At 42.7% G+C, this 22286-nt stretch overlaps 1 protein-coding gene across 3 annotated transcripts in view; it reads right to left on the bottom strand.

The window, feature by feature from the left end:
- The window catches only part of GRM7 (glutamate metabotropic receptor 7), a 402109-nt gene that overhangs the window by 153217 nt on the left and 226606 nt on the right, over positions 1–22286 (bottom strand). For all 3 annotated transcript variants that reach the window (XM_035108097.2, XM_060271366.1, XM_060271367.1), the window contains exon 5: positions 2857–2997. In XM_035108097.2, coding sequence (XP_034963988.1) covers positions 2857–2997 — 141 coding nt within the window. The remainder of the gene's footprint in view (positions 1–2856; positions 2998–22286) is intronic.

The raw sequence follows: 22286 nt of genomic DNA, 5'->3' as shown, positions 1-22286 counted from the left end.
AATGCTGCTGTGTTATTCTTTGGCCTTTTGAACCATTTATGTATTTCTAAGTATTTTCAAGTGTGAGCCACCTTGAGTGCACTGACTGAGAAATCATATATGAGTGTGGTCATTATTATTTTTAAGGCATAAATTTGGGGCCAACCACAATACTGTTGTTCCCATTTAAGCCTCATTATTTCCACAGTAGACTAAATTATGTGTCATTCTTTTCCATAAGCAAACCCAGAGACTGAATTGGCCTTCTCATTTTGTTCTGTCTCTTCCTCTTGCCCCAGCTTCAATCAGGAGAATTCCCACAGAAGCCAACTGAAAGATCCCAGAGTAAGTAGGAGATCAGAACGGGATGCTTACTGCCTTACATTTGTATGCCTGACACATTTCTTTTCCTGCTGAATCTCTATGGGGGAAAAACATACAGTGCTCTCTGTCTTTAACAAAATAGCTGCCATTTACGGCATCTCTCCCCCTAAGCATCTCATTCTCTATACCATTAACCGAAGCGCACCTTCAGGCCAATTACAGACTCTGATAATTAGAAAAGCTCCCAGACTCACCTACCATCCAACAAGGTGACATTTAGGGTGATGTCACCCCAATATCACTTCATTATGCCTTGTTGAGCACAAGGCAGGCAACATTTAAGACTGTATCTAATGAGGGGAAACTGCTACAACTGCAGTCAAATGTTTGGGCCTCCTTTTATAGCCATGGTTCATTAGTGGGAGGGAGTTTGTTGGTACATTAAAGCAGGAAAACGCATCCAGAGGCACTTGAAAATATGGTCGCACTTGGATATATCTCAAAGCAGACACAGCAAACACAGAATTACATTAGAGCCATTATTTTATTTTTCTTGTTCGCTTGTGCATACAAACTAAAGAAATCTCTCTAGTGTGGTGTCAGGCAGAAGACAAGACTGCACTGACTTGGACTGCCTGATACTTTTATCTTATTTCTCCGTTTGTGCAAAGCCGTGTCCTAACAAAGTGGTAGCGGGAACAGACTGTAGAGCCAACTCAACTCTCGCTTTCAAAAGCAGCATTGATAGTGGCAGTGGTGGGAGTGTGTGTGTTTATATCACATCTTTACTGCCTTGATCACCTTTGGCAATCGCCCAGCCATAGGCTCCCGTGGTGTTTTTGTTAACTATCGCAATTAACAGTAGGTTGGATCCAGAGTGTTACATTCACAAACAACTCATTTAATGTGCCCACCAGCCCTGCAGAGGTAAAGACTAGCCAAGAAAGGGATCGATGAAAACATTGACCCTGTGTGCATTTGCTGTGGGGGAAAAAAGTGAATTTCATGTTTGTGATCATTAGAAAAGGAATAGAAAACAGCCTGCCAAACGCACAATGCTTTTGTCTAAATCTACAGCCCTACTCAGGGCCGGATTTAGGTTTGATGAGGCCCTAAACTACTGAAGGTAATGGGGCCCTTTATATGTCCAGCTGTTCTTTGTCAACAACAAATTGTCGCTGGTTTTTTGTTGTTGAATATATGCTATATGGTAATTTATGGACCTAACAGGTATCTAAAGCCATTTACACATAACAAATAGGAGCCTACACAACACAAAATATTGTTGCTGTGTGATAGGTTTAATTTTATTTGTTTTTTATCTTATATTTTGGAAATGCACATCCAGTTGTTGTTTTTCCTTTATTTTTTTGGGGGGCCCCCCAAGAGATTGGGGCCCTAAGCTATAGCTTGTTTAGCTTAAACGTAAATCTGGAACTGGTCTGACTACATTTGGAATGTTGTGTGTGCTCCCCTAAAAGGATTATGTGAAGCTGGAAAAGATGGAGAAGAGGGCAGTCAAAGTGGAGGGTAGGACAAGGGATTCGAGCAACTCTACCTGCTCATGTCCCATATGCGTTGGGCAAGCCACTTGACTGGATAGGCCTTTGGATGGGAATCTTCTAATGTTCTTAACGTAAGTAAGAGTATGCACATAGCTGTTAAAATAATCCTAATGTCACATTGGTGGGATTGAGCTGGCACCACTGAGCTAAAGTGACTAACCAGGATAGAGATATTTGGTCATGGTGCATAGCTCAATCAAAACATCACATGTGGTATATGCAAAAGCCTCTAATAGTACTCAAACACAGGGATACCCCAATGAAACTGATTGTCAGGAGATTCAAGAGAGCAACGCATGCCTAATTCATGGAATCACCATAAAAATACGTTGATTCAACAAAGGCAGGTGACTATAAAGGGGAATTGAAGAAATTCATGGGAGAAAGGTCTGTTAATGGCCACTAAACATGATTACTGCATGGAACTTCTAGGTTTCATTCACACTGTGTAAAGAAAAAGACTGACGAGGTAGATGTTAGCCTTGATCCCAGTAGGGCTCCTCTTAAGTCCTTACATATATCCACATATTATATAGGAATCTCCCCTCAAAGAGAGATGCATTCCCTACTCAAATCTATTTCAGTACCAGACCGGGAGAAAGCATTGCTCTTTCCCAGATTACAACTTCTCTTTTATGAAATAAATGTATAAAGAAAACATTCAAAATGATACAAACACCTCTCTCTCTCTCTCTCTCTCTCTCTCTCTCTCTCTCTCTCTCTCTCTCTCTCTCTCTCTCTCATGAGCACAAAAATCAATGAAAAATGTCAGTTCCTAGAGGATGGACAGGCAGAAACAGAAAAAGTGTCTTCTTTACTTAATCTATTTCTTCTTCTTTGTAAGACTTGTGCTTTTGAGTTCCAATTTTTATAAAACAGATAAAAATTCTCTCTGTCTCCCTTTCTCGGCTTATCTCCAACCAGCTACACAGACATTTTATGCAGGCCACGTACAGGATCATGGGAAGGACAAAGAGAATGAAATTACCCGTGCATTTACGATCTGTGTCTTCCTTCTTTGACCCGCTAATCGTTAACTTGCAATTGAAGTTTTCTTCCCAGTATTCGGCAAACCACACATTTCTTCTGTTGTTCTCCAGTGTGCGGGAAGTAAAGTAGGTATCAAATCCTAAAAGAGAGAGTTGTTGTTGTTATTATTATTATTACATATATAATTCATATACAAGATGGATGTTTTAGGACTTGCTATGCCTGTTGCAAGAAGGAATGACATGATTCCAAGACAAACATCAGCTGGTAGAGCTGTTTCAAGACGTCATCCTAGCAAACTGACTATTTGTGGAGGGGGGATGGTCAGAGCTGAAACAAAAGTCTCTCATTCTTTCATACTAAGAAATTTGGGAAGGGTTCTGAGGCTATGGACGAGGCTGGATTTATTTAAAAAGCGAAAAATGACAATATAGCCAATTATATAGTCCAAATTAATTAATTTCAATAGGACTTCCCGTGTTCTGGATTTCAAAAGCCAAATATCCATCCTTTATCTTTCTGCTATCTTCTCTATTACTTCACAGTTTTCCAATCCTGATATTAAAAATCTCCTCTCTCTATCAATCAGTTGCTGGTATAACTGATTATCTTGTTTTATTTGACAATTTATTTGACCATTCCTTATTTTTGAATGTGGAAAGGTTTGGTTTGATTTGTTATTAATATGAATTCTTTTTGAATTGGAAAATGAATAAAAAATATTTACAAAAAATAAAAAGCAAAAAAATGTTTCAATTAGATGCTTGCTCAGTGGGTAGCTGGTGAGGGGAAATGATTGAAGAAGGTGAGCCAATAGGGAACAGACCACAAATTATATATAGGACCTGGAATAATATGAGGCTCTTCTGATGGAAAGAGGAGAAGGATTTCAGATAGACAAAGGGTTGTGGGTGAAAGCATCTGCTGCTGCTGACTGAAGTTCTACCTCAGGCATCCCCAAACTGCGGCCCTCCAGATGTTTTGGACTACAATTCCCATCATCCCTGACCACTGACCCTATTAGCTAGGGATCATGGGGGTTTGTAGGCCAAAACATCTGGAAGGCCGCAGTCTGGGGATGCCCCAAGAAAGTATAAGAAGGTAGACATTTACAGTTTCTAGGAAGTAACTATTGAAGATAGGGACCCAGGTGGCGCTGTGGTTAAACCACTGAGCCTAGGGCTTGCTGATCAGAAGGTTGGCGGTTCGAATCCCTGTGACGGGGTGAGCTCCCGTTGCTTGGTCCCAGCTTCTGCCAACCTAGCAGTTCGAAAGCACGTCAAAATGGAAGTAGATAAATAGGAACCGCTACAGCGGGAAGGTAAACGGCGTTTCCATGTGCTGCTCTGGTTTGCCAGAAGTGGATTTGTCATGCTGGCCACATGACCTGGAAGCTATACGCCGGCTCCCTCGGCCAATAATGCGAGATGACCGCGCAACCCCAGAGTCGGTCACGACTGGACCTAATGGTCAGGGGTCCCTTTACCTTGACCTTTACCTTTAACTATTGAAGATACTAAAATATAGCCATTGTACATTTTGCATTTCTCAACCACACTTTACAAGATAATCACTACACCGCACATTGTGAATTCTCAGGACACATATTTAAATGCCATTGATTTCAGTTGATGAGATTTATCTACTCATGAAGCTCTCTTATATTGAAGAGCTCTTGGTCCATCTAGCCCAGGACTGTTCTTTGACTGGCAGTGGCTCCCAGAAAACCTTTCTTAGCTCTAATACCCAACTTTAATCTTAACTAGAATAATGGGAAACATGTTATTGACCACTGAGTTATGGTGCTTTCCCCTGTCAGTTGTTCATGCTTCCTCTGACAATCTTTACGGTCACTGTCCAAAGCCACTTAAAAATTCTCTCTCAACAAGATCTCCGTTTAGACCACTGAATAACTGGAAGAAATCTTCCTGTATCTGAGGTTCTGGCAAATTGTCCTTAGTACCAAGCTCAGGAAGCTTCTTGCACCATACAATAGTACAAGGTAGCTGAAAACTGTCCCATAGCATGGACAAAACGACTAGAGATTGTTTTTGTTTTTTTGGTCTCTCACTCTCTCATAACACTAGAATTTGTAGACACCCAATGAAGCTGAATGTTGGAAGATCCAGATAAAAGAAAGTATTTCTTCATGTAGTGCATAGTTAAAGTATGCTTCCACAGGAGGCCGTGATGGCCACCAACTTGGATGGCTTTAAAAGAGGATTGGACAAATTCATGGAGGAAAGGGCTATGGTTGGTTACTAGCTATTATCTGCTGCCATGGTTGAAGGCAGCAATGCTTCTGAATATAGCTGCTAGAACCGACTCCCAGTCTGCCATGCTGAGGGCAGGTTTGGATGGGGTGGGTGTCTCCCTCCACAGGGGTCTCCATTCACATAGAGTCCCCAATTCTGTCTGAGTTGGTCCCACTGTTATCGCTTGATGGCATTTGGACCAATCCCTATGCTAGCTCCAACGCCTTCTGCCCTAGTTGGAATGAACAACAGGACTGCAAAGGCGGAAGTAGCTCCACCGGTCCATCATGCCCCACCGATATTCAGCCACGTTTTGGATTGCTCTGCAAATATGCTTTTAAGTCAGACACCTGAAGGACTCCAAACATTGCTTCCTTAAACGATATAACACATAAACAAATCTATAAATCTTAAAAGGAAAACTTAAGTGCAGCAACAGCGGTGTTGCGAATTGATTTTATAGCCCATCTCTATTGTTAATATAATGCATTTCTCAGGCCCTTATGGAGAAGCCTGGTATTATTCCCATTTTCCAGGCTGTAAGTGAAGTTGAGTCACAGCAAACTTCCATTGCCACCCAGGGAGAATCACCCCCAAATTCTCATATCTTCCCAGTTCTAACTCTAACTGGAACACAGTGTCTTTTGCCTGCTGAAATTTGAGGAGGTGCAAGCGAGCCTTTTATCCCATCAGTGTCTGCAAACAATAATATGAGACTACAATATCAGTGTTGACAAGCCAAACAACACAGCTTGCCGCCCTCAGTTCTACTGCTTTACCACGTTCAGTATTTGTTCAGGTGTCCAGGATTTAAAGCAGAGTCAATCAAATGCAGAGAGACCTTTTGTAAATAAGAGGTATTGTAAATCAATAGATACATAAGCTAAATACTAGCTTGGTGTGAGAAAGCTGACCTTTATGCCTGCAAAAAAAAAGCTCACATGAGAGCAGGCTACAGAGACAAGGAAGGATCACAATGTCAATGTGGGTCAAAAACCCAGACAGCAGTCTCAGCTTGGGTGATGCTATGCTGACAGATACTAATGTGACTTCACACAGCATGAAAGTGCAATAACTAGCCATGATCACGATGCTCTCAACACAAGCCATGCATCTCAGGATTAGAAATCGCCTGCCAAGCTCAGTGGTGTAGTATCAGGTATCTATTTGGTTGCCTTCTAAACGAATTCAGTCCATTCATTTTCTAAATTCCCCTTTCTTTGATTTTTTTTTTAATATCACCCGCACAAGGAAAGCCAATTCAACACTCACAGCTGTATTATGACCCATCGTTAGATGGAGTCATGATGGATTCACACACCCTAGTTTGCCACCTTGCGGTGGACCTAACACTTGTGAATGGTTCGGTGTGTATTCAGACAAAGCGCCAAAGACTGTTTACAAATTGCAAACATGGGAAAATACTGTTGGGGCTCTTAGTTACTAAGAGCACATTGGATTTTTGTTTTTTGTTTTCCTGCTCTGCAGTGCTGCTGTAATAGGGAATGAAAAGAAACATATCAAAGACCCCCACCGACAAGTGGAACATTTAATTAGATTGCAAGTTACCTTACACTTCCTTCAGTGCCTCAAATGATCAGCACTGAAAAACATGCAGTATTTGTAACATGCAGATTGATTTAATGAAATAAAAAAAAAATAAACTAAAAACTGTTCATCTGCTGACAGTGAAGCTTATTAGCCAGACATATCTCAAGCATCATGGTTCCTGTACATAGTTAAAATTATTTATTTAAGAAAATGTCTATACCTCTAAGTAGTTCACAAAACTGCACTTCTTTCTATATGTACGGGTGCACTTCTCTGTTGTCACACAATACTTCACATGGTCACCGACAGAGGGCTCCTGTGAAATATAGTGTAATGAGGGGCTGTGGATGGGCAGCCTAGGTAAGTCACAGAAGGGCAGCCAGAATAGGTTTATGCAGCCTCCCAGCTCTGCTGGTTCCTTTGCTGCAAGCTTCAAGGCCTCTGTCTCTGGCATCCCAATTCACAGGCTAGCCCGTGGCCGCTTTCTTCCTCTTCTGCCAGCCTGTGGCGACACTGCTGCTGCTGAGAGCCAATTAGCACAAAGGGTTCTGCCTGGGCAGCAGGAGGTGCACAGCAAGGAAGGTGCTCAGAAGCAGCAGTGGCCATCCAACTGGAGGACCCCCATTTTTTTCCCTACATCCTAGCTCCCAAAGCATTCGTAAGAAGGATGGTACATAACCCGAGGTTCCACTGTATCTAAAAGTACAATTATAATTATTTTGGTGGGCAGCTTACAGCATACATAAAAACCTAGTAAAACACCAAGGATTAAAAACTTCCCAATACAGGGCTGCCTTCAGATGTCTTCTTAAAGTTGTATAGTTCTTTATCTTGACATCTGAAGGGAGGGTGCCAAAATCATGCTTCTAAAAGGAGGGCATTCCACAAGCCTCACTCATGGGATCATCACCTTGTCATGGTGAATGGGCATGACCCTTGCAAGCGAAGCCGTCAGGAGTCTCGTACTCCCAGCAGGGTCACCCAAGGCACTCAGGTCAAAGGGAAGGACCTAGACAAAGAATGATCCAAGAAGTCCTCAACAGCAGAACAGGCGGAAGATAACAAGCGGTATGTTACAACGGCTGTGAAGGTGGATGAAGGCTGCAGCAGATAAGAATCTACCGGTCGCCGCGATATTCATGCCATCGGAATAGAGCCTTACTGCGAAGAATGTGCGTTCGTCAGCGTCACTGACCTACACACATAAAACAAATTCATGCACAGGTGTCTTCCAAAAACCCATCCCAAACCCAAACCCTCAAAGTCCCATGGTGACTGGCAAATGGTAATGGGGGCAGGACTGTGAAATCTGGAAGCCCTTAGTCATGAACCGGCACATGGGCAGTAGATACAGATTCAGTTGCTCTGACTCAAGGAATGAGGCAGTTGAGCAGCTCGGCAGCTGTATCCATGATTTTTTCATGCAAGACAATCTTACTCAGCTATGAGTGATTGCCAGAGAAGAAGATTCCACGAGCAGAGCAACACTAAAGAGAATGCCTTTTGTTGCATCGTCACATGGTGCTCCTCACCAAGCAGTGGTACACAAAAAGAGCTTCCTCTGAAAGTCTTAAGGCATCAGCAGGGCAGGATAACAGGAAGACACACACTTTTATGGAATTAACCATTATTTGTGTTAATTTGCCAAACACAAACATCAAACCATGATTTAAATCAGGCATTGCAAACCACAGTTTGTGCCAAAGTTTGCCATGTGAATTCACATATAATTGTTAAATCGTAGCTAGGATGGTTGCTCCCCATCAAAAGGCTAGAAGTGAGCTTTCACTGCTATACAGATGAAAAATGAAATCAAAGAAGCACATGTAAACCCTGCTTTGCATGTGGTACATTCGCAAACTCAAACCACGCTTTGTGATAATGAAGGAAGGATCTGAAAAGTGACATCCTCTATAATAAAGTCCCTGTGTCTCTGCATCCAGTCCCTGTGTCCGCGCTACTGCAGATGTGTCCCACGGACACAGGGATTGGACGCAGAGACTTGGAGCGCAGACCGGCCCCTCCTCCCACTGTCCCGAGTGGCGACGGCCTCCTCCACCTCCCTTCTCCTGAGGAGAAGGAAGAGGCCTCTGCCGCCGCTGCCTCCTGCAGCGCGCCTCAGGTAAGCGTGCCGCCCCTCGCTCTCCCGCCTCGCCGCCCCGTGTCACTCCGCTGCACCAGGGAGGTGGAGGAGGCCGTCGCCACTCGGGACAGCGGGAGGAGGCGGAGGAGGGGTCGGTGGGCCTCAGGCACTCGCTGGGTGGTGGGGCGAGAGCGGGAGCTGCGGCGGAGTGACATGAGGCGGGAGAGCGAGGGGCGGCGCGCTTACCTGAGGCGCGCTGCGGGAGGTGGAGGCAGAGGCCTCTTCCTTCTCCTCAGGTGAGGAGGAGAAGGGAGGTGGAGGAGGCCGTCGCCATTCGGGACAGCGGGAGGAGGCAGAGGAGGGGCCGGTGGGCCTCAGGCGCTCGATGGAGGCGACGCCTGCACGGTCCCAGGGCTTCCCCTCCGTTCCCGCCCGGCTAGCGCCCGTTTACTGAATGGGCTGAATGACACTAGTAATATATAATTTATTAGTAGCATATAGTTTGTGTAAGGAAGGAGGGAAGGAAACAAAATTTCAACTTGCCAGCAAATACCATTGTAAAACACCTGTTTGGGGATTTAGGGCATGGAGACAAAATAACAGGAATTTAGGCTATTGTATATTAACCCAGCATAAAGTACACTAGATCCAAGCTCTGTTGAGGAGTGGTGCTGTTGCAGGCTGAGCAGAGAAAAAACAAGCCCTTAAAATTGAGTTTCGTTTGCACCACCCCTTTTACTAGCAAGTGTTCCACCAGGTTATGATGCCGTGTGAATGAACGAATGAATGAATGATTGAAAATTAAGTTCCAAGTTGCAAATGCAGTTCTAAAGGCTGGCGGATTAGAGCTGACTTGGAAGTGAATCTGGAATCTAATTTGGAGTTTGAGTTTTGCTCCTGCATAAGTGTTTGCTATCCTACAGCAGTGCAGACCAGGATGCTTGAATATGAACAGAATGAAATATTAACATTGCACAGGGCTGGGGTATCTAATAAAGAGGTATAGTATGCTCGTTTCCCCCAAAGGACGTACTGTAAGTAGTTATTCTCACATTCCTCTAATGAAAATAAATGTATTTACTTCATACCCACAGGATTTTATTGCATGAATATTTTTACACTTAGCTAACATCAAATGGTCTAATTTATTCTCTGCCTGTGTTATTAATATTCGTAATTACAGCAGAATAATTCATTTTAGGGTTTTTTGGGGTAAGGTAAATAGCAAAGCAACTGCTGCTATGGAGAAACAGATCAGACAAAAATATATATTCCCACTGAAACATTGAAATATATGTTCACAATTATTCATTAATCCATTCAGAGAATGCAGGGTGTTGTGTGTGTAAGGCTAATTCCTACAACCATTCTTTCCCCTTACTTATATCCACATAGTCACACATATATGCATCTTAATAATATCACCATTTCATCTATATAATTAATGAGAGTTTTACAGTGGAAAACCATCAGATGAATCTAGAAGGCAGCTCAGCCTTTTCCCACTCATCATAAGCCTTGTGAATTCCCTCATGGTGTTACACTATTTTTCTATTTTGGCATCAAACAAAGTCCTCCCACGTTCCAGCTGAGGCACACGAAGCAGGCGTGGGAGAATTTCCATGCAGAAATAGTGCCATGCTCTAAATTCCAGAGAAAATCCATATGCATTGCGGACACTAAGAGAGAACCTGTTGCATTATTTTTTTCTGTGATGTGGACTTTTTCTTCCTGCAGCAATTACCTAGAGTCATTTCTCAAGGATAGATTTGACCACTGTTTTCACAGCAACCACTGCCAATCTCAAACCTTCAGATCAGAGATTCTTGACCAAGAAATACTGAGAAACGGATGTCAGTTTAGACTTTTGTCTGTTGTCCCTAAACAAACTAAGTACTCCAAGTGCTTACCCCGCTGGTTAGCATTGGACTCAGAGTGGGGCGGTTCACCATAGCTGCCAAGTTTTCCCTTTTCTCGCGAGGAAGCCTATTCAGCATAAGAGAAAATCCCTTAAAAAAAGGGATAACTTGGCAGCTATGGCGGTTCACTGATCAGCCATAAGGCTAACCATTATCTCTCAACATTATCTCTCAACATAAACTACCCAAAAGGGATGTTTTGGGGCCGATTTTGGTCTGTACCATGCCAAGAGAGGAAACAGATAAACCATCCTTCTCTGTGTGCAGCAGTTGTCATAGAATCATAGAATCATAGAGTTGGAAGAGACCACAAGGGCCATCCAGTCCAACCCCCTGCCAAGCAGGAAACACCATCAAAGCATTCTTGACATATGCCTGTCAAGCCTCTGCTTAAAGACCTCCAAAGAAGGAGACTCCACCACACTCCTTGGTAGCAAATTCCACTGCTGAACAGCTCTTACTGTCAGGAAGTTCTTCCTAATGTTTAGGTGGAAGCTTCTTTCTTGTAGTTTGAATCCATTGCTCCGTGTCCGCTTCTCTGGAGCAGCAGAAAACAACCTTTCCTTTCTGCCTCCTCTGTATGACACCCTTTTATATATTTGAACATGGCTATCATATCACCCCTTAACCTTCTCTTCTCCAGGCTAAACATACCCAGCTCCCTAAACCAGGCATCCCCAAACATCAGCCCTCCAGATGTTTTGGACTACAATTCCCATCATCCCTGACCACTGGACCTGTTAGCTAGGGATCATGGGAGTTGTAGGCCAAAACATCTGGAGGGCCGCAGTTTGGGGATGCCTGCCCTAAGCCGTTCCTCATAAGGCATCATTTCCAGGCCTTTGACCATTCTGGTTGCCCTCTTCTGGACATGTTCCAGCTTGTCAGTATCCTTCTTGAACTGTGGTGCCCAGAGTTGTGTGTGTGTGGGGGGGGGGGGTCCTCCAATTAACAAAAAATGCAGACATTGCTCACAATGTGTTGCATGTCACATTGGATTTCACCTTCTATCATATATTTTATATATCCTCAGGCCTGAAGTGATGGGAAGGAATAAGAGAGGAGATGTCTCAGGGACCAGGTTGGAGGGGGGGGGCAGCAAAATTACAAGCCTGCTCTCTCTCTCTCTCTCTCTCTCTCTCTCTCTCTCTCTCTCTCCCTCCGTGTGCTCTTCAAACGAAGGGTGTAGGGAGACTCCCAGAAAATACAAGAGATCTCCCCTTTGCCCCCCACTCCCAATGTTGATGCAACTGGGCTAAGAGACAGAAGAAAGCCTGAGTTTTGAACAAATAAGCCATTTCTTCATTATGTCACGATAGTGATACTGTAGGACTTTCCAGGCATTTCTCAGTTTAAAAAATTGGGGGGGGGGTTCATCTTGCTACAGTGAGGTACACCGAAAAACTAGTGCTAACACACCTTGTAAAAACTTAAGACTTAAACAAAATAATAATCAAGATGCACTTTTAGGGATACAGTGGTGCCTCGCTAGACGAATTTAATTCATTCCACGGGTCAATTCGTATAATGAAAAATTCGTCTAGCGAATCCCATAGGAATGCATTGAAATTGGGTTTTTTTTTTGCCCATAGGAACACATTAATTGAATTTCAATGCATTCCTATGGGAAACCGCGATTTGCTAGACGAATTTTTCGCAAAACGAGTTCATCTTGCGAGGCAACCTCCGCTCGAAAAATCTCTTCGTTAAGCGGAAAATTCGTCTTACAAGGCATTCGTCTAGTGAGGCACCACTGTACACTGCTGCATTATAAAGTGAGGAGTATATTTTGTAGCTGTAGTTGCCTCCCTCGTGCTGTAATACTGTGCCTATATCCTTATACTGCCGCAATAAGGGAGACAACCTGAAATGGAGAGTTGACTTGAAACTTTGTAGAGCATATTTAGATGAGTTGCATCAGTTTAGAATTGGTTGGTGGTACACTTCGAGGTTGTCGACCAATCGCAATTTTAAAGCAAATACTCCTAAGCAAGTGCGAAGGGTGGTATCTTCAGACTGAAAATGAATATCTACTGGAGTGATCCCCCCCTTCCCCCAATAAGGTATATTGAAGGACTGCTGGGAGGGAGGCATATGAAGCAGAGTTCAGCATAAGCTGTCTTCCACAAAGGGGTGGAAATAGAATACAGTCCAATTATAAAACGAAATTATTGACCTATTTTATTGCACTTGTGCATTGAGCCCAGTGAATTTCATTATTTCATTTCAAGCAAGGTAGTTTGTGTCTGCACATAACATATTGGCCCAATTTCATTTGGTGCTTTTCTTACCGGTTACTTTATTTCACCTCCGCTCTTCTTAAAGTAACTAAAGAAACCATTACAGCTATGGACAGTAATCAAAGTGCTGGCCTTTCTTATGTAGTTAAGATTATTGATTTAATAAGCAGCTAGGCTTGACCTCTGATCGATGTAACTGAAGAGTCCTCAGATCATTTCCCCCTATTTGTTCAGCATTCAAGCCAAAGTACATTTATTTTTTGATCTTAAGTCCGAAGAGAAAACATTAATGGGAGGAAAAGAAATCCTGCTTGGAAGAATTCTGCCCCAGCACACCTCCCCTCAGTTTTTATTATGTCGTCTGAACAGTACATTCCATATTTTTTAATGAAACTATTAAGATGCTTTACAGAAGCTCTCTAGACCTCCGTGGCCAATAAAAAAAGGAAATGCTGCTACTGAATGATTTTAATAACTTACTGGCAAGGTGCCATAAAAAATGGTTCAGGACTGGGGGCAGGGGAGGAAACGAGGATAAAAAGCACTTCCAGGTAGAAAAGCAGAAGAAATATATATATATTCTTGTTGACATGATGCAATGGCCACTTACTTCTGATTTGCTCTGGAAAATGCTTCGTAGTAAAGGGAAACAGTTGATTCTGTTCCTGGTGGATGCAGACTTGGAGAACAGCCTTTACACAAATAGCTGCATTTGCTAACCATCATGCGCACTAACCCTGTCTCATCATAGCACTGGCATAGCAGCGTCTCAGTAAGTTGATGCAGTCCATTGCATGTTAAACGGAACATACAAGGAGATTGGGGGAGCACTGGACAAGCTCAGCTTCCGCCAGAGCCGTAGCGCACAAATCAGTGTCTGGCTCAGATCCATTTCGGAAACCTCGCCCCTCCTGGATTCCAAGACGAGGGGGGTCTGAGGGCAGCCTCTGTCCTTTTCTTCCAACAGATAAGGCTAGCCACCTAAAGGAGCCACTGGGCTCTTTGCCAAAGACACTGAAAACACCTTTACCTGCAATACCCAGAGCGAGTGATGCAACATGGGGATTGTATTGGGGGCGGAGGGAAAGCAGGGCTGCTCCCATGGCTCTGTGAGATAGTCCTGTCAAAAATAAATATATTTACATATAGGGAGGAATTCAATATACTGCCAAAGGAAATTACTCTATCAGCATAAACATGTCAGAGGGAATATACTTCTGAATACTACCTAGTTGCCGGGAATCACAGGCAGGCAAAATGCTGTTGTGCTCATGTCCTGCATGAGGATGGCTACTGTACGGTAGAAACAGGATGCTGGACTACATGAGTCTCTGGCCTGATCCAGCAGGCTCTTCTTACATTCGTAAGTTCTTTCCTGCACATTCCTGTCCTACATTTGCTGTATTTACTAATAAGGATGCTCTCATTAAGCAAGAAGCACACTTCAGGTGGCCACATTGTTGTGTGTGTCTCTGTGTGAAAAATATACTTTATTGTTGACATGGCAACATTTGAGCCAAATTTAAAAAAAATAAAAATAAAAATAAATGTGTTGCCTTAATGCAGTATTTTCTCCCCCTTTTCTATTGGAACACCAATTAAATAGTACATACTGAAGATTTTTGCCTGCGGGTATTGTGAATTGCATTCATGTAAAGCTAATACGTAAGCAGGAACAATGGTGGCAATTCATGCAGTGAATGTACTGGATTTGATATAATTGGTTGTGGCTATACAGAAAAGCAATTCCTCTCTCCTTTTTTGAGCCAGCCACATCTATTTTCAAATTCTCTGCAGATAATGACCTAAGAAAATTTTTCTTAAATCTTGCTTGTTTTGTTTTGTTTTGTTTTTAAAAAAAGCCCTGCCATTTTCTACCTTTGTAATTTGACAACTCTTCTTTTATACTAGACAACTTTTTTTTCTTAATCAGTTTGATAAAGGGATCCAATTCCGACCTTTTTGAGTAAAGTAGGTACAATATATGAGTTTGACCAAACTGTAGGAGGTAGTGGAAGACAGGAGTACATGGCGTGCTCTGGTCCATGGGGGTCATGAAGAGTCGAGTAGAAGGGGGGGCGTTACCCAGAATGTGAACTTACGAGACAGTTAGTTGCCTTGCTGTTTTGTGGTTGTGCACCAGTCAAATACATGCATTGAAAAACAAAGAGGAAGGAGGGGAAGTCTAGTATGGCCCCATCCTACACTGAGAAAGGCAGTAACCCACTTTTGGGGGTGTAAAAAATGTGGGCCATAAGATTGAAAACAATACCATAAGATTGAAAACAATAGCATTAACCTGGAACACTGGCTTCATGATGTGCTTTCTGCAAAACTTTTGCTATAGTTTGGTGCCAGTTTGGAGTGAATCGGATGGTGTTTTCTTGAACTACAACCCCCCAGGTTTGTGAGGTGCTACAAAATATGGGTTTTTTGTGTTTGTTACAAAATGCTACAAAACAACGACAAGATGTTGGCACCGGTTTCGAGGGGATCGGACAACAATGGTTTTGGGGTGACCCCCATGCCCCCCCACATTTGATGTATAAATTGCTCCATTTGTGGGGCACTACAAAACATGGGAGGTTTTTCTTACAAAACTCTACAAAACAACTACAAAGACTCCACACTCTTCTGCTTTGCTTTAAGGACAGGTTTACTTTTATTCCCTGCTCTCTATCCACTTCTGTGTGGGTTTATGGCAAAATTTTCATGCTCATGTTTCTGTAGGCCTTTTAAAATAGTTAGGGGATCTTTTACCCTTGTATGTATTGTAATTTGCTACCTGCTCAGACTGCAACTTCACTGTCTAAGTAGCATTTTTATAGGTTCTGTCACTCCTATTTTATACGTATAATAAATCAAGCTTTATTTATTTGTGTGAGAACTTCTTGTAGGCAAAAGGTTAAGGGTTAACACACATCCATAACAAGCGCATGTCACAACTCCAGCAAAAGATCCTAACCCTCTCAGCAGTGTGTAGATAAACATAACTGAGTGCTGGTTGCACACATGCAAGTCCAGGCACACACTTGCTAACAAAGTAATTGCTCTAGGAGGCCTGGAACACTTCAAAGCAAAAATAAAATAAAGTCATTCTCTTTGGCCCCTCAGATGTCAGTGTGTCTCACCATCAAAACGTGACAAGTCTCTTATGCAACTGATAATCTTTCATTGCAAATAAATATACCTGTATGCTATCAGTTAGTTTGAACCTGCATGCCTATTTAGGATTAGTGTCTCTAGAACATCTCCAAATGTTATCATATGGTGAGTATACCAGTAAAAAAATAAATGCTAATGTATTCCCCAGACAAGGTCAGGGAATGCTTGCAGCAGTATCATGTTTATAGATATGCAATTTTTGTCCACCCGGGAATTAAATTCTAATTCAAATGTAGCAAATAGGTGTTGCTTGTCTCCTTTTATCAGCCCACCAAGCATGACACCTGTTTCTTACCAGACATACATATTTTATTTGCTTAAAAAAATGCTGAGGCAAATTTCCCAGCTAATATCTCATTCCCTTTAGATGCTAATGCGTATTCAACAAATGTTGTCAACAAACTGGAGGGGGAAAACACAAACACACCATTTTTTTTCAAGTATTTTGTAACCCAGCAGGATCCAGGTTTAGACTTTTAACATTCATTCTTCTTATCGCTCCCACCCCCCACAAATGCTTCCAACATGTTTTCCCACCACAAAAAGAAAAGAAAAGAAATCCCAAAAGACTAACATCACACATTGAGAGGAAACATGAAAAACTTGTGTTCATTCATTGCAATTAGGGGAAGGAACACATAGCTCTTCTCCTTTACATGCAGAAGGTCCCAGATGTATAGGGCTGGGACTGAACCCACTTGAAATCCTGGAGAGCCATTGACAGTCACTGTCAACTACAGTTGTACCTTGGTTTTCAAATGCCTTGGTACTCAGACGTTTTGGTTCCCGAATGCCACAAACCCGGAAGTGACTGTTCTGGTTTGCAAGCTACTTTTCAAACCCGGACGTCCGACAGGGCCATTCTGTTTGACTTCCAAGGTACAACTGTATTGGTCTTCAACTGGTGGGTTGGGACATGCTTGAGTTAAAAGTAAAGAGAGTCAAGAACTCTCTCCTGGGTGTCAGCCGAAGACCACAGTTTCATGGTGATGTGTTCTGGTGGGTTGTCCCCCCCCCCCACTCTGCCAGGATGGGTCCCACTCCACTGACATTTTCCACTCCCTGAGCCCACTAAGTGGGCTCTGGATCTGGTGTACCTTATGCCAGCTGACTTTAAACCAACATAACACAGGAGGAGTTACTTGAATAAGTAAGCATTTACAGAGTTGCACTGTAATGAAAAACAAAGACAAAGAATTCAAGGGACTAGAATGGCCATTGTTTTTCCAGCCTTACGTATATTTAGAAATTCTGAGTTCTCCCTATCCTAGCAATGCTGAGAGGTATCTGGTTAGAAGTGTACTTCAACTCTGACAAGTCACTGAAAATGTATCACCCTGTGTGCTTTAAGAGCAGAGAAGTGCTGACTGAGCAAGCCGCCTCCTCGAAGCTTCAGTGAAGTGGAACCACCAGGAATAAATACTGAAATTGAGAGGAAATTCTAAGATTTTAAGGGCTCCCATAAAAATGGCACGTGTTGCTTGCTGTGGAGGAAAAGAAGCCAGATCTTTAACAACTTCAAAACTCAAGGATAACTGGGCATTCTGCCATATAGCTCACACAGGCAGTTGTCTTATGCCAGGCCATTCTATCTGTCCGTTTAAGTCAAGTGTAGGTCCACTCTGAGGGGCAGAGGATTTCCAGGGTTCCAAGTAACTAACAGTCTTTCTCAGCCACAGATACTGCCTTTTAAAACTGGGTATTTTTAGTTTATGTACTTATTTAATTATTGCCCCCTGTCATTGGGGAAAATGATTAAAGGTATTTATGATCACTTATAATACTTGTTCATTAAAATTGCTAAAATAAACCAATAATAATAATAATGACAACAACAACAACAACAACAACAACAACAAAACAACAATTTATTATTTATACCCCGCCCATCTGGCTGGGTTTCACCAGCCACTCTGGGCGGCTTCCAACAGAAAAATAAAATAAAATAATCTATGAAACATTAAAAGCCTCCCTATAGAGGACTGCCTGTATCAATAAATACATACCAGGGATTGAACCTGTAAAGCCAGTAATACTTCTATTTGAGGGCTCCCACTATGATGTTTTCACACACATGTCTGGCAGTGTGGCATCCTTGCTGCAATATGGTGCCACCGAAGCAAAGGCTGATCCCACAGGGCATATTACCCTACTAGAAAGTTGAAGATCCAATGTCCTTCCCTCTAGCTCACCAATATGAGCTGTAAGATTTTTAAAGTACCAGGGACAAGGCTTTTTCTTGTACCAACAGCCCAGCACTTTTAGAATTCCACCCCCCAGCTTTGCCACTGCCGTTTTTAGCAGAACTTTGAAGATGTTTTTATTCTAGTTCACATTGGGTTAACATTTGGTGTGCTTGGAAAGGTTTTTGCTGCAACTGGTTTTGAAATAAATGGTTTGGAAATTGTATTATTATTTTTTTAAAAAAGAATATTAGTTATTGGTTGATATTTATGAAGTTTGTATGTACTTCTGTCAGGAGCTGCTGCAGGAAGTTGTGTATGTCTGCCCTGTGAGGTAAACTAGTGAACTGCAGTGGTAAGGCTGCCAATGAAGAACCTTCTGGATGGACGCCTCCCACCCAGACTGAAGAACAAGTAGAGAGGGCTTCCCTTCCCATTTGAGCCACAAAGTCCACCTGAATTCTAACATGTCATGTGTTCCTCTTGGTTTCCACCTCTGTTCCTGAATGTTCTTTGGTTCTTACTCCAGAAAGTGGCCAATGGCCCAACATCAATAGTTTTAAACCTGTTTTCTTTTTTTCCTGTAAACCACTCAGTGATGGCAATGTACCCTGAAGGGCTGGTTAGAAGGTCATTTAATAAATAAGTACCAGCCCTGTGTCATGTATGTCTGTTATGTCTTGAGCTTGGATCCCAGAACAATAGGCAGGTAGGATTTTAGAATTCAGCAACTTGATTGGCCCGTAGGAACTGTCCAATCCAGCTCCAGGAAGAGAGTTTGAATTAGCCTATCAGGCATGACTGAGAGTGTCAATGAAGTATATATAGCCTGGGATCTGGGTGGGGACCACCTGACTCCTACAGGATGATGACTATGAGTTGAAATAAACAAAAGAAAACTGATGGCTCTACACTGAGTTTATTTCAATGTCATAAGGGCTCCTGCATCAGACTGAGGCAACAGCTCATGCTGCTGAATTCTCATGTGAAGGGCCTCTTTAAAAAAAGTGAGAAGCCCATCTATCACATGGGCTAGGGGACAGGTTCATAGCTCGGTAGTACACTACCTCCTTTTCATGCCTAGGGTTTGAGGTTCAATTCTCTTCACATGCAGTTAGAAGGAAGTGTGTCAAGTCATCGTGTCTACTTACTAAATCCTCCACCCCTTGCCATTAGCTTGCCCAATCCAGAACACATCTGCCAAACACAGAGATTTTAGGATTACAATGATGTATCTTTGTGCGATTCAACCACAGCTGACGGTAAACGCAGCAGATCACATTTCATTCAGGGCAGGAAGAGATAAAACTTAGATTAATCTTCTGAGTATTTCTTCTATATCTCAACAAAACTTTCATCCTTCTTTTGCCTCAAAAATGATATATTACAACTGGCGAGTGGGAGGCACGGAAAAGTAAAGCTACTTAGATGTTAAAGCAGATGTTCATTTCCATCTATCTATCTATCTATCTATCTATCTATCATCTATCTATCATCTATCTATCTATCTATCTATCTATCTATCTATCTATCTATCTTCTATCATTTATCTATAAAAATTGTCACCTTCAGCAGCTGAGATGTTGTTATTGCTTAATGCTACAGCATTAGGTATTTAGCAAGATAGCTATGTTTCTTTTCAAATCAACCTGCATTCAAAATTCTTTTGATGTAAAGATCCCTGCAGGTTACTACATCAGTTTGCCAAGTATCTAAAAATAAGTTATCATGATCTCCCCCCCCAAAAAAAAAAGGTAAACAGGAGAGACAGAAAAGCATTGCTTAAAGAAAATCCACTGGTTTAAATAATATGTCTTTAAGAAGAAAACATCTGCCACCTCTCAGCTTTCAGAACAGGTGTGCATGCAATTTAAGGACACAATTCATGTGTGGGGGAAATAATGTTATATTTGAGTGACCTCCTCTAGAGTGATTCAGAGTCCCACTTCTTTCTGCAGAACAGAATGTAACAGAAAAAGAAATCTGTTGCCATGCATTCAAAACACAGGTGCTGGGAAGCCTGGCAACAATGGCCGCGGAGCCCAGGGGTTTGGAATAGCTCCTCATTGGCCCGGTGACCTAGTCAAGCTGCCATTCACCATCCTCCCTGCTGGGCCCTTTGGATGCTTTTCAGTAGCAGGTAGTGGTGCTGTTCTTGAACGGAAGCCAACCTCCTACCCACAGTGACTGTCCACCATTTCGTTACCAGAAATATACTGCTCCAGCCCACAGATCTATGAAATAATCCAGATTTCATAGTTCTATAGTCTTGAGCTGGATGGGAGCTGAATTTGGCTTCCATTAAAGCTCTGTCCACCACTGAAGCATGTCTGGAGGGTGGTGAGGGGGCAACAGAGGAAGTATATGGAGGCCACCACAGCAGCTGCCACAAACAGGACTGGTAAAAGGTAAAGGTAAAGGGACCCCTGACCATTAGGTCCAGTCGTGACCGACTCTGGGGTTGCGCGCTCATCTCACATTATTGGCCGAGGGAGCTGGCGTATAGCTTCCAGGTCATGTGGCCAGCATGACAAAGCCACTTCTGGCAAACCAGAGCAGCACACGGAAACACCGTTTACCTTCCCACTGTAGCGGTTCCTATTTATCTACTTGCACTTTGAAGTGCTTTCGAACTGCTAGGTTGGCAGGAGCTGGGACCAAGCAACGGGAGCTCACCCCATCACAGGGATTTGAACCGCTGACCTTCTGATCAGCAAGCCCTAGGCTCAGTGGTTTAACCCACAGCAATTGGGAGAGGGTTGGGGGATCCCAGGCAACACCACCCTCCCAAAAATATTATGGGACCAGCCCTGTTTGTAGGGTCTATAGATATTCCCCTACTATAAATGCTGGAAAATTTATGGTAAGGCATATAGATATTTCTCTAATAAGGCATTTCTTCATTATAAATAAAATGTATCAGCATTTGATTTTTTAAAAAGGGCCAGGACTCCCTACCCATTATTCTTCAGAAAGTACTGAAGAGAAAAGCTGTTTTCTTCCCCTACTTGTAATGAGGAAAAACTACTGTGCAATAACAATGGTACAATGATAAAGAGGAGCCTGTGTACAGAAGTATTTGAATTTCCCAAGTCTGTAAATCAAAGGAGAAAGCCACGCTGATCAGAACATACATTGAGTTTTACAATGACTTTTCAGTGCATTTTCTTTCACATATTAATAGCATTTAGAAGTGAGGCGAGGGGGATTAAAATGTGTTCTTAGCCTCGCTGGCGAAGAAATGGACAAAAGGCAGCAAGATGGGAACAAAACACTGCACAAGTCCTATTCAGTCGTTCACGTCTGCTCAATCTTACATAGTTGAAGGCTCTGCTCACCCCCCAATCATGGGGGGGGTGGAGATCTGAAGCAGGGAGCCTATTGGATGCATGGTATTATTAAATGTTAGGGCTTTGGGGGAGCATATTTATGAGAGTATATGTATGCTGTAATTGCGTTACATTTTGAGGCTTTCATAGAATCATAGAATCGTAGCGTTGGAAGACACCACAAGGGTCGTCAAGTCCAGCTTCCTGCAATGCAAGAATCTTTTGCCCAATGTGGGGCTTTTATCCTCAACCCTGAGATTAAGCATTTCGTGCTCTACCAGCTGAGCAATACATGATTCACTTTTGTGGGTTTTATTTTATTAATGTGCTTTGCTTTGAGATTTATTGTGGCTTAATGGTGTTGCTGTAATTGTAGAATATTATTATTATAACCAGATACCCACCAATCATAGAATCATAGAGTTGGAACAGTCCACAAGTGCCATCCAGTCCAACTCCCTGCCAAGCAGGAAACACCATCCAAGCATTCCTGACAGATGGCTGTCAAGCCTCTGCTTAAAGACCTCCAAAGGAGGAGACTCCACCACACTCCTTGGGAGCAAGTTCCACTGTCGAACAGCTCTTACTGTCAGGAAGTTATTCCTAATGTTTGGGTGGAATCTTCTTTCTTGTAGCTTGAATCCATTGCTCCGTGTCCGCTTCTCTGGAGCAGCAGAAAAAAAACTTTCACCCTCTTCTATAT

The sequence above is a fragment of the Zootoca vivipara genome, chromosome 2 (genome assembly GCF_963506605.1).
Source record: "Zootoca vivipara chromosome 2, rZooViv1.1, whole genome shotgun sequence".
In the NCBI taxonomy this organism is placed as follows: Eukaryota; Metazoa; Chordata; class Lepidosauria; order Squamata; family Lacertidae; genus Zootoca; species Zootoca vivipara.
Note: the sequence above shows the minus strand (reverse complement) of the source record. Positions and strands in the feature narration are given on the sequence as shown.